We start from the raw sequence: 20,059 nt of genomic DNA on the forward strand, positions 1-20,059 counted from the left end.
CAGAAACGTACCTTTTCGGACCTCCTCCGCCCCGTTGCCCCGTTGCCATTTATTTAAAAGATGAGTTAAGCCCACTCGTCGCCAAGCTTCTTCGACCGTACGCGGTTGTATTGGCGGTTACACGGATACGTGCGTGCTACGTTCGTGCTTGTTGTGGCCTTGTGTATGGTGTGTCCCACCGTATTGATTGAGGCGTCCGTTATTCATCAATGAATGTACTGCGTGCGTTGTGTGTTATCTAATGGTTGTTCAAATGATCATCCGGTACGATCATCTGTAGAAGGAAGAGCGGTTTTTAGCGTCATTTTTTTTCTCTTATTGCTTTATAAAAAATATGTCCACAATTCTTTACATTTTGTACTAGAAATATTACATAGAAATACATATTTGTATGTCTTCCGGTGTTCTCGTCAGGCGTCTTTGGCCTACCATTTCTGTGTACGAGTAGGCGCGCGGATCCAATCAGGATTCGACATCCGGTCCTCTGCTGTATGACGACCGTCGCCACTACCACCCACGGCTACCGTACCGCCTCAAATCTTTAGCCATTAAAATTAGTCCTGCTAAGCTGACAACCAAAACTTCATTTGCATTTGCATTATGCATTGCAACAAACAACGATGAATGAAATCTATTTCAGCGTTTTCACGCCACATCAAAGATCTTGTACGAATGTCCACCCAGCACTAAAAATACTTTTTTTCCTCCCATTTTTTCCAGCTACTCTGCATCATTTTCCATAACACCGACACCATCGGCGCACAAACGCACAGCAAAACCGCGCGAGCAACGAAACCGAGGGTAAAAAAGCTCCAGACAATAGAAATCTTCATCTGCCGTCCCGTTTTCGACAACGCGTAAAATCTGACCACCGACACGGGCGCGACACATACCCGCGTTTTGACTGGAAAAGCGCGGAACACGTGAAGCGCGGAACAGGGTTGCGGGAAACAGAAAGAAAGAACATCCGATAGTAACAATCCGACGGCTCTGACGTCACCCGCTCTCTTGCAGCCGAAAGGCAGGAGGCTGAAGAAATTGAAACCGCGGGCTCAGTCTCATCGGAACCGTGCTACGGTGAAGAAGTGTGCACCACGTTTGTCTCCGTCGCCGGGTAATATCGTGTCTCTGTGGTTTTGGTGGAGTGGTTGTGTTTGTCCGTTGCTTCTCGCATACAGATCAGCCCGTTTCACGCACGCACGCATGCTCGTACGCGTACACAGTGCCACATACCTTGACTGGCGCTCGCGAGACTCTGCGCTTCGGTGAAACCTGTCTCTCGGATCGTTCGTTTGGCTCTGTCGTTATCGCGCTTGATCGTGTGCCCGGATGTGAACCTGCCGTCTTGGCGGACCCGCCGAATATCGTCCGAAACGCAAATGTCCCAAGTGGGGATGAACCGTAACCACTGCCAGCATCGTGCCATCGTGTAGGCAGCGCAAGCAAGCGAGCAGGGAAAAGCGTAGAAAGCCAAAGTAGTAGTAACAAAGTGTGTCTTGTGCGAGTTTACCATTTCCGGTTCAAAGCTCCCGCTGCAAAGCCTGGTGCGGTTCGCGCCTAGTGGGGTTTGTTGGAGTAATACGCTGGAGTCCAAAGTCCGATGCGCCATGCAGATGATTTTCTAATTTTATACAAGTCTTCAAGAGGACCTGTTCGCAGCCGACAGGTTTGCAACGCTGGTGCGTGTGTTTGAATGTGAGTGTGTGTGTGTGTGAGTGAATGTTGGTAGTAGTTTTGGGAGTAGTTAGTGCATCGGGTGCGCCCGTCGTCAGGCACTCTATTTGTTCTCGCTGAGCCCCGCACCGCCGGGTGGCCCTTTTGGCAGGTAGATCTAAGACAAAGGTCAAAGCCACGACCCTTGGGCACGTGTGTATCGTGTGCGCGAGAGGTTCCGAACTACGTACTCGACAGAACTCGATTCACCACCGCAACCATGCGCCTCGGACGATTGTTTCGCGCGCACGGCGAATTCTGCGCCTCGCACCCGTGGGAGGTGATCGTGACGTTGGTCACTGGTGCGGCCTGCATCCTCTCGCTCGACAAGGGCACTGGCGACGCGACGCAACAGCCGTCGAATGTTGGCGGCCGCTATGATTCCCACCGTACGGTCGACGTTCGGCTGTGCGAGGAAACCGAACGGACCATCATCGACATCATACTGATGATGGTGGTGCGTGGTGCGGCCATCCTCTACATTTACTATCACTTCAACAATCTACAGAAGCTCGGTTCCAAGTACATACTAGGTGAGTAACGCGCGCGGTTTCTTTAACAAATTCTGCCTAAGGGTAAGGGTAAGATATGCAAAACGACCGGCTCAGTGCCATGCAGAGTTTCTCTAACCTTTTCAAAGAATTTTACAGGCGTAAACCAACAAAAGAAAATGGAAAAATGGAATCTATTTATTCTCGCGTCGTGATGCAATGTTGTTGATGGAAGGATTGATTTTAACCTAGAAAATTAAACCGGCTATCGTCGGCGCCCATAAAACGTTAACGCGCTGCGAGACCTTCTCCGGATTTGGTCTGCCCTTTTGGACAGACACGGCCACCGTGCATTCAAGATCTTGTCCCGCGTTCAACCCGCCGTTGCTGATGAGTTCAGTGTTTTCTCTTTTCCATCGCATAGATTGTGCATAACCACACGTCATTGACCTTCTTCAGCCACCGTTTCATTCAGATGCATTTTCTCTGGCTTTTGAATTTGTTTAATTTCCTTGCTGCTTAAATTGGGGATGAAATATTAACCGTCCGCTCTGGGGTCTGCCCGCCGTTGTTTCCAAGCGTCTGCGAAGCGTGTGCTCACTGCAATGACTAGCATCGTTTGTGTATGTGTTCACATGGGGTACGTACTAGGAATTTCCGTTGGCAAACGGTGGTTAAAACAAAATGGAGCAGAATCGGGGTGCGATTGAACCAGCGTGGTATCGTTTGCTTATGATGTTAGACGGTATTTAGCACTCTGTAAGGTTTTGGGTGAGCTTCTTCGCAACAAGCGTGTGTATATGAGCTGGTCCATGCAGGTGTGCGCTTCGAACGCTTCTCGATCGCTATTTTATGGTCAACGGTGGAAATTGGACCCGCGTATACAACCGTGCCCGATGAGAAACTTTCGCGGCCACCGAATCTGGCGTTAAACGGTTAAACCTGATTTGTTTGATGTGGAAAAAAACGATCAAGGTTCCGTTTTTTTTTTGGGCGGAAAATTGTTGTGAAAATGTATAATAGTTTAACAAAAGCTCAACTATGTAAATTTTAAAATTTTTTATCCAGAATGGAGTTGGAATGAACCAACTGTTGTAATTATTTTATACATCTCAATCATGTGGTTTGCTGGAGAGAGTTCATCAGTCCGCTTTTGGTGTCGGTTTATTTGTGGAAATAATTATGCACAATTTACTGTGAGTCCCCATTGTTTCAGCCGGTCAAATTTCCTTTTCGCAGCACGATAACCTGTTTGAGCCGGCGCGGCTGACAGACTGCCCTTTAAGCTCGATCAATACCCACTTCACATTCGGTCATGCCATTTTGAACGTACAAAAAGTTCATTTGCAGACAAGTGAAATCCACCATGTGACACAACCCCAAATGCTTCCCACTCAAGAAGCAAAAAAAAAAAAAGGCGCCTCTATCAGCACAGCATCTCGGTGCTCCACACTCCTAGAGGGATGTTTGCAGTGTGGTTCTAGCGCGCACTTGAAAATACCTCTCATTCGAAGCATATTGGTTCAAGGTTCATACGCGATACGTGTGCGAATCTCTTGCCCGATTTCCTAACCGAACGCTCGTGTCTGTGCGACTGTGGAATTTTTGCCCAGGCTCTCTAGCCGCGAAGGGGCGTTCCGTTTGCATATGGTGTGACATACCAAACGGTGTTTTTACGTTCGGCCCTTCCGAGAGCGGGCCCGGTGCTGTACCACATCGGGGAAGGAAGTCAAGGGTAGCCACATGCTAGGGTGCATAAGTTTGCGATCGCTATTAGTAACGCTAGCCCAGCGCTTCGGCGATCCAAAGCGCTACTATGCGCAGCCTTCCAGCGGCAATCAAGTTCACGCCATGCTTGATGAAACGTGTAGCGCAGGAAGAGAGTAGTTCCACACTCGGCTTCCTTTCGGCCGAGGTAGCAATTACGGTGACGATGCCAAACTGTGATGATCTTCTTCCATCAAACACACACACACACACGCTGGCTGCAGTGACCTTCATGAGCGAGCGACCTCTTGATGCAAGCGGCAGCTAAATGCACCACGGTGCTTGCAAAGAACTTGCGCAAACAGTTGTAAAGGGGCACACCCGTTTCGGCTTGCTACACGATGTGATCCTCGATTTTTTTATTGTCTTATTTTCACTCTCTTGTACGATATCGGTGATGCAACCAATTAAAGGAACGCTTAAGATCATCCGGACATTCAACAAAGAGGCAGGTCTGGTTACCCTTATCCCCTCGACCTTATCGACGACAATGCAGGGGATTTATTTCGTGTGAATAACCCTGACGTACGGTTTTTGGGGGGAGGGTGCGTATCTGAAGGCACGAACAGGCGATACGCCGCCGCTGTAGTTGTGCGTCACACAAAGAGCATTCTCTCGACATTAATATGCTATTTGCGTAAGCATAAAATCTTGCATTCTTGTGCAGCACTAACTCATAACCTGCCGCGACCAAATGGTGGCGCACTGCAGTTCAAGGGCAGCCGATCCTTTCCATCTGTTTGATTGTGGTTGGCACGAAACGAACCACCTCGCGCTGTGGCAGCAAACCAGTTTCATCTTTCCTGTATTCCTGGTTTCCTCTTGGTGGTTGGATTTTCCAGATTTTTCCCCCCACCCCACCCATCTGCAACACCATTCTTGGGACAGATGCAGGTGTCAATGACGTCAAACCGGCACGACAAAGCCGCCATATATTAATCGCAGGTCAATGCTGTTGCAGAAGAATGCTGCACAACATCGGTGATCGTGCTTGCTTTCTTTTCATTTTGCCTACGGTTGTCAGTAATAATGGTGCTCAAGATAATATCTTGCTTTTATTTAATGCCTGTGGTGTAAAGCGTCACGTACAGGTTTGCCGAGGTGTGTGAGATGCGATTGTTCTAGATCTAAAACTAGATGCCCTTTGGTTTTTCTCTTTTTGGAAAATAAATCTTGTAATAAATTGTTTGTGTCTTTACAAATCACTTCCTCATATTCTTCTTGGCTTAATGACCCAGCTGCAAGTAGCTTAGAGGAATTATTGATAACATGTAGTTGGACAGCTGGTCCGATCATGTCATGAGAAAACCGGCCCCGCTATCGCCTCGTCCACAAATCACAGTACAAACCACAACCAGTCTTGGTATTTGGCTCTTTCTTGTTGTTATATTAGAAACATCTTGCAAAGACCCACCAAAATGACATAAAATTAGCATGCTTCCGCGAAGTGTTCTCCAACAGTGGGATTCTTTGTTAATGATATGAATTCACACACTTAAATTTAAATATGCTCCACGAAGCGCTAGACCACATATCGACCACCAACACAACCACTGCCTGTTGCTAAATGACGCAAATGGTATGCAAAATTTCGCATAATTTGCATAGTTTTTGGGCGGGTTTTTTTACCGATCATTGGGCCAAACATAAGGTGACATAACGTTCTTCTGCTGTGCTCAATCCTTTCGCTTTTTTGGGATATTTTTGTATTTTTTTTTAAAGAAAAAAGGGGGTAAATAATTAAAACATTCTGACACCGGATTCAACCAGTAGGTTTTTTTGTTATTACAGTTTTAATTTTCTATTAATGATTGCTATAGCGTTGTCAGTACGGTTACGGTAAAACCACAACCTCCAATAGCAAAAGCGCTCCGCTGGGAAAAGCATTAATGCATAAGCTCACCTAGCATTTTTACATAATTCGTAGCATAACTAAGTTTCAACGCTGAGCCGCGCACGCACACGTCTCGAAGGAAGAAATTCAAGCTTTTAAGTACATTACATCAATAGACAACAACACTCTACCGATGGTGTTGTACTCTGGGTAGGTGGGTGGTTGGCGTGATGATTGATTGTTCGACTGGTTCAACTTCACGATAAGTCCTACCGCGCATAGAGAATGGTTTCAAACAAAACTAACTCCAAAAAAAAAAAAACAACAAACCCTAAATTGTGCCATTCACTTTGCGTCCTCGTTCGTTCCTTTTTTCCCCTCTTTTTTTTTTGTATGTGTTTTGTACAACACATGGTGGGATTTGAAGCATGCTAAATCGTGCCCATTTCTACTATCGGCCCGATCGGATCACACACACACACAAATGGCTGCAACGACAGGCATCGTCGGTGGCTTCCTTAGGTCGAGAGTGCCGGTTGAATCCGTTTCGCAACCACCGTTGGCCACGTGACGTCACTAATGACACTAGCGTTTACCGTTCTTCTTTGGACTGCGGATTGTAAATGGACACATCTTTGACGCGCGAGATGAAAAGCAATAAGCAACCGATCTGCTGCTGCAACAGTGGGTAAAGTATCCAATTTTAATTGCTCCACTATTTGCTCGATTGATATGCCTGGTGGCTTCTTATGTCATATTGCTGCCCGTGGCAAACCATCATTCACCGGGAAAAGGTGCAAAAGGCCGTGTATTTGCGGGTGCCGTAAAAAAAGTGAAATCTAACAATAAAAAAAAAGAGACCCATTTAATGATTTCGGATGGATGGGGGAATAAAATAGTCACCATATGTGAGACGGTTAATAAAGTGGTGCGTGAATTACTGGCCTCCCGCTTCGCGCTCACTGTATCGTTGAAGTCATCGGTTTGCTTTCATCATCATCGAATCGTTTCGATCAGACAACTTTACTGTTTCGTGCTAGTGGGAAGTGAAGTGTATGGAATAATTGAAGAAATGTAACACAAACAAGCAACTTTATTTAAGGTAAATCTTTTTCAACATTTTTCTAGCTTCGTGCGGACCATTTGCTTAGTTCCTCGAGGAGTTCCTCATTATGTAATTCCATTCTCTAATGGGATGCAAATATTCTTGATCGCAATCGGCGTGGCAATTAACAAATATATTGATTTTGATTATCGCAAAGCACGAAAATGGAGACAGTGTTTTGTGACGTCAAATAAACCGGTTTAATTTCGATATCTCTTCCGATCGTGTGTTCTGCTAGCGTTTGACGTCACTAACTGTCCTGCTAAATTGCAATCTTTATTATCAAAATTTTATGGTTTCAGGTTGGAGTCTTTCGATTTTCGGATCTTTTAAGGAGAACGGATCGATGTTATGTTTTAAAAATAAACGCTGCTCGTTCTTTTGCGTCATTTTAAAGATTTTTGTGCCACATTTGACCTAAATGAATTATGCTGTTATTGATTATGCTGTTATGTTATGCCCGATTGTTCCTATAGTAGCATCCAGCAGCTTTTTCGTATTTCCATGCAACACATTTCTGTATGTGTGCCGTCTGTTTTAAACGGGTAACACACACACGTCGCTAAACGATGCAACGCAACATAGAATGCACGTGAAAACAGTCTCATTAAGCGTCACAAAACAAGGTCAACCAACTTGTGCGGCGAATCGCGCTGTTGACTTGATAGAGTTTAGGATGCTAAAAGCGATTTGATAGTGTTGGTAGCAGCATGATGCACGTGGGGCATTCGAACACACATTAAAAAAGATTCATTCGGTCATGATCGCGACCCGTTCGATTGCGATCGATCGCGGGTGTGGTGGTCAACCGGCTCACCGACAGCAGCAGCAGCAGCAGCAGCCACCCTCTAGTAGCCGGTCGGTGCACCAAACGATCACGCGCACACACGATACACTGACCCACTTTAAATATGGGGCCACCGCATCCACACACTTCACGGCAAACGAACGGGGGAAGCCAGTGGATCGAGCAGAGCGAAACGTTCGCTTAGATCAGTTCAGCCGTTGGCACCTTTCCAAAGTTAACGCAAAATCAATCCAAAGGCTACTGCGTGTATCGCGCCAAGACGGAAAGCTGATGATTTCGTACAGATTCGTATGTACACGCATATTTTCAGGATCGTTGCTGGTATTGGTGTGCAAATGCTGCCATTCAGTTATGCTGCATTTGAGGTCGTTGGATTCGGGTCGGCCGGAGAGTTCAGGAGAAAGAAAACAACTAAAAAAACCCGGGCGAATTTTAACCTCAAATCAAACTTCCGGTTTAGTTCCACCGGATGAGTTTTTTGCTTGTCTGTTTGCTTCTTCTTATGTGCACTTTCACCCTCCCGTTGGTTGGCGAAAGGAACGTGCTGGTGGTGGTTGTGAATGAAGTCTACAGGCGCTTTTTATAATGTGCATTAGTAGCTGAACGGTGGGCCTACAAGGCATTGAAATTTTCCGTGTCGTACGCACACCATTTCGCGCTAAATAACACTACGACAGCTACGGGAATACGTGCTTTGGCTCAGTAGTAACAGCTTCAGATCAACTCCGTTGGTGGAATTATACAGCGAATAAAAATGGTAATTTAAAACCGCCTAACATTATTGAATATTAAATTTTGAAACATTGTTTGTTGAAAGTTGTTTTGTTTTTAATGCCAATAACAAATAGACAATTTTTCGTACAACAGCATGAACGTTTGACACGAGCTGTTGGTAAATTAAACAAACCGAGTTGAAAGCGGTATTTAGCAACCGAACGGACGAGCATTCTATCCAGAAAGGAACGGAACAAAATTCTCATCAATAATACAATGTGGCAGACAATCCTTTTTCAGCAATGAGAGTACCGGGCGCTATAATATTACTGTGACCGAAAAATAAAGACTTTGGGATTTTTTTAAATGGTTTTTTTATTAGGTCAAATGAAGGTCATCACCTTCGAAGTAATCCCCTTCCAATGCAATGCACCTTTCTCCCACTCCTCCAAGCAGATGGAAAACGCGGATGCTGGGATGTCCTTTAATTCCGCCGTCGCTGCGGCTTCTATCTCTTCGATAGTGTCAAAACGGTGTCCCCGAAGCGGCCGTTTTAGCTTGTTGAACAGCTAAAAGTCGGCTTGTGCCAAATCTGGCGAATACGGCGGTTGCGGAACAATATGGATGCCAGTTAATTCGAAAAACTCCCTGAAATTGATAGCCGTATGGGAGGGCGCATTATTCTGGTGCAAAAACCAGCTCTTGTTGCTCCACAAATCCGGTTGCTTTCATCGGATGGAGGTCCGCAACCGCCGAATTACGCTTAGATAGTACTCTTTGTTCAACGATTGGTCCTTCGGAAGAAATTGCTTGTGAACCACCCCACGGTAATCAAAGGAATACCGTCAGCATCGCCTTGATTTTCGACCGGCTTTGGTGCGACTTCTTGGGCTCGTTCGGGGAACGGTACTCGCTGGATTGGTCCGTTGTTTCCGGGTCTTATGCGTAGTCTACCAGCCTCGTTTTGAAGACTTCGACGCGATTCCGCTTTTCGAGCAGGTTCAGGCATTTCGGCACCAGGCAAGACTTCACCCGCTTCAACCACAAAACATCTTTCAGGATGGTTTTGACCGAGGCTTTGGAAATCACAACACTTTCCGAAGGGTCTCGTATCGTCAACCGACGATTGTTGACCACCAAATGCTTGACTTGGACGCCTCCCCGGACGGTCCTCGTCTTCGACCTTCTCACGGCCATTCTTGAAATCACTGTACCATTTGTACACATTTTTCTTCGACATAGATTCTTCCCCGAAGACTTCCGCAATGTTTCCGCAGCGTTTATTTTATTGCGCAAACCAAATTTGATACATGCGCGATGCTCCACATACATGGACATGGTCAATATGGACAAAAACACTTGGCGCTGCTCCGAAAACAAATTGTCACTCCAAGCCAGATTGATGTAGTGACTTGAAACATGGCAGAACTGTCAAGAGCATACATATTGACAAACGAAAAATAAAAACAAGGGGCTGCTTTTGGCGCGCGAAATTTGACATCAAATGTCACCTTACTTTTCGGACACAGTAGTAAATTAGTAAGTCTAGTAAACCATGCGATGACCATCGTGATCTAGTAGGTCGGTAAGCCAAGAAGAAAAACGACATGAACATAGGAAGAACTTTTCGCTATAGTTTTGTTCGTTTACCGTCTTCTCAACCCCAAAAAGGGATGTAATCCGGCTTCTCCACAAGGAGAAGGGGAAAGTCTATAGTATGGAAGCCTGAATCTGGCTATTAAAATAGTTAAGCGACTGCAGCATTTAACAAAAACTGCGGTTTAAAAACAGTGAAAAGAGATGTCACGTCCCGTCTTGCTTTCTTCAGAACAGTGACCTTCGAGGTTTATAGTATTTGGACCTTCCCAAAAATTGCCTCCTGCATCAAAGACTACCACAAAGATGAAAGAGTGTGCCGTTGAGTACTCCAGTTGATACCAAAAATATGTCAATTTTAACGTGCTCCATTTCCGATCGGTCGTGAATTTCTGGACCAGTTTGAAGAGGAGAATATATCTAACAAACTTGTCTTTGCCATCTACATATTTCTAAAGTCCTTGTCAACTGCCGCAAGATTTGTCTGGGAGTTGAGATATTTTTGTAAAATTATATATTTCATAAAGAAAAAAATCTATTTGATTTGCTAAATTACCTTTTTCTGCTTCATTTTTCTACTATGAAACAAAATCAAATTCTTTGATCTATACGTTATAAAAAAATAAATTAATTTATCTAAACTAATCATATTTTTTTTGGTAATTTTCGTACGCATAAACACAACAACAAACCGATCGTTTTAATGCAACAAATCGGGGTCTCGCTCATGAAGAACACGCATGACCGGTTTCTACCAGTCCATATTACGCGCTATTAAGGGTGTTTTTTTTAACTAAATTTCTTTAACAACGCAACGACCACCTGCGCGTATGGTTTACCCTTATGTTTCTCCCTCTTTCTCTCTTTCGCTCTAGCTTTAGCTCGGAATGGCGCGCGGAGTCGTGTCTCCCGAAAAAACGAGTATTTGCGGAGAAAGTAACGACTACCGCGAACCGGCGTGCGCATCGGTACACGCACCCAACACCCCCCTTCACACATTCCGCTTGGCAGGCGAGGGCACGCGGACACGTTCGCGCGCCAACGCTGGTGATGTGTGTACGGTTTGTTTTCTTTATTGCGTTAATTGCGTTTCCCTCCCGCACACACACACACACACATTTTTGGCCACTTTCGGAATATGCTGCGCTGCCCTGCATTAACAGTGTGTCCCACCGTGGCTTTCTTTGCAATGGTCTATTCCGTCGACAATGGTTGCAGAGCGCAGCACACCCCTTTGGTAGCACGAAGGCCATGCCATTAACGCATGGCTTAACACACATATACACACACACACACGACCACTAGAGTCACCGAGCTGTGGCTCGGTGGTAGTTGCGTGGCTTAAGCATCGATCCGGCGGGTATCTTCCGGATTCCGCTAGGGGGTATTAATATTTCCTTAAAAGCTTTAAAAGCGAAAAGTGCACCCTGGCTGACGTGAACTCCAATCCGATCCCCCGTACTCGCTCTGCTTGGTATGCAGCAAACATGGCGGGGGTTTGTTGATGTCTTATGTAGCATTAACTGGATGAAATGTTACTAGAAAATTTATGAAACCGAATATAATTACCGAAAAAGTGTAAATAATTGCTAGAGCTAATGCGATGCTACTGGAATTATAAGTTATTCGGCTTTCGGCTTCGGCTTCGGCGGGGAATTATAAGCTTTATTCGGAAGAATTGATAACTCTTTCAATTTCCAAAGTATTTTCTAGTGTTGATTATTCCTTTTTCCATCTGTTTGGCCCAACTTCGAGGAGAAAAGAGGGTTCTTTGGACGCTAAGCATTCATCGATCTTTTTTTTTCACTTTCACTCTTCTTTTTCACTCCAAAGTTGGAGAAGTGCCTGCTGCTGCTAGGCCATCTTGCATCGACCGGAAAAGATGATAATCAGAAGGCGCCTTGCTCGGGCTGTCAGGCGGGTAGAGTTGGACATTCCGTTTCAGCGTTTTTAAATATTTTCTAAACGGTGCAGCCACATGTGGTCGAGTTTTTCTTGAAAAGTCGGTGTGGCTGTCGATGGTCTTACTTACTTCTTATCAGGCGCTACAACCTTTGGCTTTGCGCTTTGCAGCAGAATCCGGAACCGCTCACGGTCCCGCGCCGTCGTCCTCCAATCCGTTATCCCGGCCTTGATGATGTATGATTCCACGCCATCCTCCCACCTCAATTTGGGCCTACCACGCCTCCTCTGTCCGTGCGGACGGCCTGAAAGGACGGTGAGGTCGTCGTACAGTTCGTACAGCTCGTCGTTGTAGCGGGTCCTCCATTGTCCTTCCACACATACGAGGCTAACGATCCTTCTGAGCATCTTCTTCTCGAACGCGACTAACAGGGATTCGTCTGTTTTGGACAGGGTCCATGTCTCAGAGGCGTATGCGAGTACTGGGACTATAAAGGTACAATCCCAGCTTCGACCGTCGTGACAGGTCTTTTTAGGTGAGATGTTTCCTCAGGCTGTAGAATGACCGGCTGTCCCTATGCTGATTTCGGTGCTGACTTTTGAGCCGAGATAGGTGAAGTTTTGGACGACTTTAAATTTGCGATCATTTATCCGTACATCACGTCTTTGCCTCGTTAATCTGCAACCCGAGGTTTTCTACCGCCTGCTCGATCCTTTGGTAGGCCTCTGCTACCTGGGAGAGCCGCAGACCAATGATAGTCTCCAACTCCGAGTCACGGATGGCACTCTCTAGCGCCAAGTTGAATAGGAGACAGGCGAACCCATCTCCCTGACGCAGGCCTTTGTTGGTAGCAAAGGACCCTCAGAGTTTTCCATCCACCTTCACCTAATCCAGAGGTGAAAGTGACTCAGGAGGTCCAAAGCCTCTTTAAAACTTCCAACAACAACAACAACCTTCACCTAATGTGTCGATGATCGCTTGGCTTTAATTCGCACGGCACTAAATCTGTGCTATCTTGCGGATCATCCAACCATTTTTTAAACGTTGGCAAACGGCTGGCTGAGTTACCTCAAAGTTCGTCTTGCGTTTGTGAAGAATCTTCAACGACCGTTGCATTAAAGTTCTTCATCTTCATATTTCAAGGAATATCCGGAGCTATTCTTACCAAACAAAAATCCTCTTTTTACATGTTCTTTCTGATAGTGTCTGGTCATCATAAACTTCCACTAATTTACGGAGATTTTCGGTAACCCATTTGGTCATGCAGTGGTAATGAAGCAGAACTCACCGCAAAAGCAGTTTATTCGGTACATGTGTTACTATTTCAGGCGTTCATGAAAACTATATTTTAACGCTTCGGGAAAAGAAAGCCTGAAGATGACACTTCAAAATGACAGTTTTGCAAAGTAAAATTGCATAATTTACGACGCTTATATTCTTGCACCGCACGACTTATTCCAGACTTATTTATGGTCCTGAGCTTCTTCTTCTTCTTGGCTTTATGACCATCTAGGTCACGTCGGCCATCGAATGGCTTACTAGACTTGTCGATACGACGTAGTTGGATAGTCGATCTTCACTACGAGGCGACGGGGTCCTGTTGGAACTTGAACCCCGGTCCTGCCGAAGATCAGCGCCGCTGCCGCATATACCACCGCTGCGCCCCGATGATAGTCCTGATAGAAGATACCATTCAAGAGTAATCTCAAGACGAATTTCTCAAACGACCTGCAGTAATGAGGAAAGTATATTAAACTTTCTCACAATTTTTCTTTCATCTCGAAGAATGTCTGTTTTGTGTTTAAAAAATGTCACTTTAGACATGCAATCGAGCACAAAAAAGATTCAAAACATTACAAATAAACCAACAAGAAACGATAAACAGAGAACATGAAAAAGAAGAAACATCATATTCAACAGTTTTTCTTTCCAACACCACATGTCATGCAAAAACTCCCAACGCAAGAAATCTACCGCTGAATATGGATGAGCACAGACACAGAAGCGTTTTGTGCACCTTCTAGCAATAAATTTACATAACACCTCGTTGCTGCCTAAAAAGATCATAATCTGCCGGGCGGTTTCGTTCCCTTTTATGACTTCCGGCACAACACCATTCCTTTCCAAACTCCACACTGTTGCATGGCTGGCCAGCAATTGTTTGGCCCTGAAGTGACCGTGAAAATCGATCTAATTCGTTTCGTTCGTGATCGCTTTTACCTTTTTTTTTCTTTTCTTGTGGTTGATTTTCTTTAGCAAAGAAACCGTTAGTCGCAAATTTGATTGATCACGTGAACTTCATGGGGTGGGAAGGGTGCCGCTTACCTTGAACGTGCAAAAATTAAAGGCGTCAAAAGAGGTGCCAATCTTCACGCGGGATTCGTTTAGCAAAAAGGCACTTGGCAACCTTGAACACAAAGCGAAATCGCTGCCGTGCAACAAAGTCGTGTATCGGTAGTTTATAAAGATTTCGGATGCGTATCTTACCAACGCAAAGGAGTCCGGCGGTAGAAGAGGGAAGATTAAGAAGAGCGGCAAGAGATCACGATCACGATGGGGAAGTCCCCGGACCCGGAGTGGTGTGATGTTACAGCGACTCTTAACCTCCCGGGCATGCACTTTTTACACCATCTGTGTAAAGCACTTTCAGGAAGAAGCTTTACCAACCGGTCAATTAGCAAACAAACGTACAACTTATGGAACGACGGTCAAGCCTCTCCAATTGCTTGCTTGCTGAGCGTCCTTCATGTTGATGTGTCTATTGTACCCTGTTTCACCTACGGCGGACTGTTTGTTCACTCAGTGTCCAAAAAATTTCCAACCTCTTGACACGCACTACAGAACACTTCCGGTCGTTTTACATGACTATTGACTGAAGATTTATACTAATGAAAAAAAAGGGATTCATTCATTCACTAATGAAGATGTGTGTTCTATTGCTTGTTTTTTTTTTTTCTTCTTTCAGGCATTGCCGGCCTTTTCACCATTTTTTCCAGCTTCATCTTTACCTCCACCGTACTGAACTGGCTCGGCTGTGGAGTATCCGATCTGAAGTAAGTAAAAGTGTTGCTACAGTTGTATATAATGTGTCGGGTATTTCTGTAACGCTTCACAAACAACATTTTAAGTGATTTAAATATTTTAGATGGAGAGATAGAGCCCTGTGGGACAGATCCATGGCGTATGCGGTGTGTTCGATTTTTGGCAAGCTTTCATATTTAAATATGTTTGTCCCCTTGGCACTTGATAACAATACCAGACAGATGTATGGCTTGATTGTGTTTAAGCGAGAGAAAAAAACACGAAAATGTGCACGTTTTGCATAAAAACCCGGTGGTTAAAGATGTTCAGATAATACTTAGAATAGAAAAAAAAAAGAGAGATCGAGAGAGCTTGTTAGAACGGACTTTTTGACCATGATGATGATGATGAGTTAGAACTTTGTACCTTGTGTTTGTGGCATATCAAATGACGTACCACTTATTAGTGCTAATTACCCTAAAGCCTTAGTTCAATCACCGATTAACGACCGATTTAAAAAATAACATCAGGGCTTAATGAATGATTAATCAAAATAACGCATATCAATTAGCCGTTAAACTGTTGGAAACAAAAAAAACTCCTAAAAAGCTCTACTAAACGATACCCAAAAAATGAAGTTCACAGACAAACCGCACCGCTACGATGTGTACTTTGAAAGGCAGCGATTTCATTTTACGTCGCTCAACAGCGAAGATCATACTTAATCAAACTAAACCTTGGCGCACTTGAGAATTGATTGATGCAGTTGACATTGAACGGCTTAATTCAACTCTATTTCTGTTGCTGCAGAATCGTTAAAAATAGACAAGCGGTGCCCCCCGTGTGTCAGCCAACCAAATAATATTCCAAATAATTAATGTTTAACGTACCAAAGTAGGGAGAACTAAAAAAGCATCCGACCCTATTATAACCTTGGCCACTTACCGCGCGATCTATCGTTCAATGATACGAAACGACAATAATTTGGAGCCGAGCAGTTCCGACAGTTGTTCCGCCTTATGATGTGACCCCAGCGTATGGTCTTGAAAAGTGCCAAAGAAGAACACGAAAAATACATGTTTCGTCAACCGCATTTAGTTAAAAAGCCTCTCTTCTGGTGGCTTTATTTTCCCTTCACCTTAACCTAGCGTTTGTTTTTTTTTTTTTCTTTCGGAAGTGCTTGATCGCTGAAAAGCGGTTTTGTTTGGACACACCACAATGCAATAATTAACAATTATGTTTGCTTGTTTGTCTTTCTTTTTTAACCCCCAATACAACTAACATCCACACGCTTTACTCGTTACAGAGACGCACTGTTCCTTTTTCTGCTGCTGATCGACCTGTCGAAGGCCGGCATACTGGCCCAGCTCGCGCTGTGCGGTGCCAACCAGTCTGAGGTGACGACGAACATTGCGCGCGGCATGGAGGTGCTCGGTCCGGGCCTGTCGCTCGACACGCTCGTCGAAACGCTGGTGATCGGCGTCGGTACACTGTCCGGTGTGCAGCGGCTGGAGGTGCTCAGCTTCATTGCCGTCATGTCCGCGCTGGTCAACTACATCGTCTTCATGACCTTCTATCCCGCCTGCCTATCGCTCATACTGGAGCTGACGCACAAGAGCCACAACCGGGTGCAGAAGTTTGGTGGCGAAAATTTGATCCGTCACGTGCTGCTGCAGGAGGATAGCAAACCGAATCCGGTCGCCCAGCGCGTCAAGCTGATCATGTCCAGTGGGCTGTTTGTTGTGCACGTGCTGAGCCGGTTCCCCATCTCGGACAAGGAGTCGGATGCGGCCGAACAGATTATTGCATCGCAAACGCACGAGCATCTGGCCGCCATGAATAAGACGGACACGAGTGAATTCTCCGAACTGATTATGCAGTAAGTAGCGGGTTTCGATGACATGAAGGTTGTCCCATTGTTTTCTAACCGTATCTCACAGCTTTTTGGAGTTTTTTTTGCCATTTGTTATTTTTTCGTTCTCCGGACGTTTATGAGCAGAAAATAAAAATAAAATATCACATTTCATCTTCCTCCTAAAGAGGGGAGAGAAAAATTTATTGTCACGCTTATTGGTGGCGCTTGGGGTTTTTTTTTGCAAATCGTTTACCAACATTTGTCCCCATCCTTCATTCTCTCCCTCCACTGTTAACATTGGTGTCAGCTGGTGATCTTGACATAGTTTTTATTTCGCCACTCGTATTTGTGGACAAGCGACAAAGTTTGTTTGAGAAGAAACAGTTGAAATCGGTTCACACTCTGCTCATAATCATGGACGATTTGGAACGTTTCATCATCGAAATTATTTAAAAAATTTAAATTTAAAAACCACCATGCGCCTCCATCACGTTGTGTATTTTTAAAATGCAAATTTTAATCAATCTCCTTTTTCAATTTTCTTTGCAGCTGGCTAACGCTCAGTTTAGAGCAAATCTTTACCTACATCCTCATCATCACGCTCGGCGTTAAATTTGTACTGTTCGATCGCTACCAACTCTCCGACCATCTGATACAGTCTGTGGCACAGGAACAGGCAGCAGCTGCGGCTGCTGCTGCCGCTGCCGCTGCAGCACTGAACGAAATCAATCAACAAAATCAAAGGCCTCCCGTTACATTCACCTTGGCCGAATCCGTAACACTGGAGGAAAAAGCTACCCAGAGCGAACTGAGCCTAATCGGCAAGGGTCGGTTTGGTCGCAAGTTGCGCAAGCATACACTGGTGGAGAATGGTGCGGATCGCGTGCTCGAATCGTCCAGTGAGGAAGACGACGAATTGCTGCTCGATAGTGAGGAGGAAGAGGTTGAGCGGGAACCACGTCCCTTGGAGGAGTGTATACAGATTCTGCAAGAGGAGGGCAACGGGAAGCGGCTGACCGATACCGAGGTAGAGCTGATTGTTCGTGCCGGTCGTGGCATTTGCCCGCTGTACAAGATCGAAACGATTATTGGTGATGCGGAGCGTGGTGTACGTTTGCGGCGCAATATGGTGATGAAGGATGCGGGTCGTAATCCGGGAACGCTCAAAGATTTACCATACCTCAACTACGACTACTCGAAGGTGATGAATGCGTGCTGCGAAAATGTGCTCGGTTACGTGCCGATTCCGGTTGGTTATGCTGGTCCGCTGCTGCTTGACGGTAAGCGATACTTCGTACCGATGGCCACTACCGAGGGTGCGCTGGTGGCGAGCACAAATCGCGGCTGCAAGGCACTATCGATCCGGGGCGTTACGAGCTTCGTGGAGGATATTGGAATGACGCGTGCCCCTTGCATTCGCTTCCCGAACGTGCTGCTGGCGGCCCAGGCAAAGCGGTGGATGGAATCGGCCGACAATTTCCAGCGCATTAAGAAAGCGTTCGATTCAACCAGCCGGTACGCACGCCTGCAGGATCTGCACATTGCCATCGATGGGCCGGTGCTGTACGTTCGGTTCCGTGCCTTTACCGGTGATGCGATGGGTATGAACATGCTGTCGAAGGGGACGGAACGGGCCCTGCGTGACATACAGTCGGTGTTTCCCGAGATGGTAATCATTTCGCTCAGCGGTAACTTCTGCTCGGACAAAAAACCGGCCGCCATTAATTGGATAAAGGGGCGCGGTAAGCGTGTCGTGTGCGAAACAATCATCCCGGCCGATAAGCTTGAATCGATCTTTAAAACAAACGCACGAACGCTCGTGCAGTGCAATAAGCTGAAAAATATGACCGGATCGGCGGTAGCGGGTAGCATCGGAGGTAATAATGCGCATGCCGCCAACATGGTAACGGCGATCTATATTGCGACCGGACAGGATCCGGCCCAGAACGTTACCAGCAGCAACTGTTCGACCAACATGGAAACGTGCGGTGAGACGGGTGAGGATCTGTACATTACCTGCACAATGCCATCGCTGGAGGTGGGCACACTGGGCGGTGGAACTGGACTGCCGGGGCAGGGTGCGTGTCTTGATATGCTGGGTGTGCGTGGTTCGCATCCGACGCATCCGGCAGAAAATGCGAAACAGCTGGCCCGCATCATCTGCGCCACCGTCATGGCCGGAGAACTGAGTCTTTTGTCGGCACTGGTCACTAGCGATCTAGTCAAAAGCCATATGCGACACAACAGGTATGTGTGGGGATGTGATACCCCACCCAAAAAAAAGGGAGAAAGTTGTTATAATATTTCTTCCATCTTTTTTTATAGATCATCGGTAGCAGTTAATCCAAATGTTCAGCCACCGGCGCCCGCAAAGGGGGGTGAAACAAATGTTTCATCTTAACAACTAGCCGCCCAGCGTGCAGTAGCGAGATGACACTCGATATGAATAGGATCCAGCAACTCATTTCCACGCGCGGCAACGAACGGCTCACTATCTTTCTGCCAAAAAAAAGGGTAGCTGGTAACCGATAGTGAACCGATAGGAAACCACAAATAAAAGCCTAGATCTATAATTTATTCTACAAACAAAAAGGAACAAAAAAAACCCCTGAAGGATGTGGCGAATGCTCAATTGCCGTATAGTAGTGGCATCTGCATCAAGGATGTTAGGGTGTGGGCAATCATAGTAAGGCACGCACACCATTCCCATGCGTTTGAGGACACACTTTTGCATTGAGTTTGTACATATAGCAGTCTTCTGTTAAGTTGGTTTTGCTTGAATGAGGAGGCACAAACATACATTCTCTTATACAAAACCGAAGGATCTACGTTTGTTGTGCTGCTTAACCTACTAGTTCTGGGTGCAGCAGAGGGCTTCTAAATTAGGCATAAGGAGCAATTATACCCGAGTCGACTACATGCATGGGATAGGGAGGTGCAACAGTGAACAGTGTTTAAAACTTATTCCAACGTACCCTGGGTCCGTTCTAAACCTTTTATGCTCACACACAGTGACCGCCATTCATATAAGACTCGTATGTCATGTCCACATTTCAAAAAGCTGATTTCGTGCCTTCTACAAGGTGTATTTTGGTAGAATGATCATTAGCAAACTGAACTAGGTATAGCATCTTTGTCCAAACGTTCATCATGCTATTATTTTATGGTCTTATGTGTTATAGTCATTTTTTATCAGAATCGAAAAAAACTTATTTAATCCCAAAATGTTCAATATGTGCAATAGCAGGTGGA

General features: G+C 45.6%; 1 protein-coding gene across 1 annotated transcript; it reads left to right on the forward strand.

Moving 5' to 3' along the window:
• Window positions 1–1,928: 1,928 nt before the first annotated feature.
• Window positions 1,929–19,242, forward strand: LOC126557007 (3-hydroxy-3-methylglutaryl-coenzyme A reductase). The gene is made up of 5 exons (XM_050212630.1): window positions 1,929–2,246; window positions 14,897–14,984; window positions 16,259–16,831; window positions 17,357–19,054; window positions 19,133–19,242. Exons 1-5 carry the CDS (start codon window positions 1,934–1,936, stop codon window positions 19,206–19,208), a joined length of 2,748 nt encoding a protein of 915 aa, XP_050068587.1. The 5' UTR covers window positions 1,929–1,933; the 3' UTR covers window positions 19,209–19,242.
• Window positions 19,243–20,059: the final 817 nt, after the last annotated feature.

This window comes from Anopheles maculipalpis, chromosome 2RL, assembly GCF_943734695.1.
Source record: "Anopheles maculipalpis chromosome 2RL, idAnoMacuDA_375_x, whole genome shotgun sequence".
Classification (NCBI taxonomy): Eukaryota; Metazoa; Arthropoda; class Insecta; order Diptera; family Culicidae; genus Anopheles; species Anopheles maculipalpis.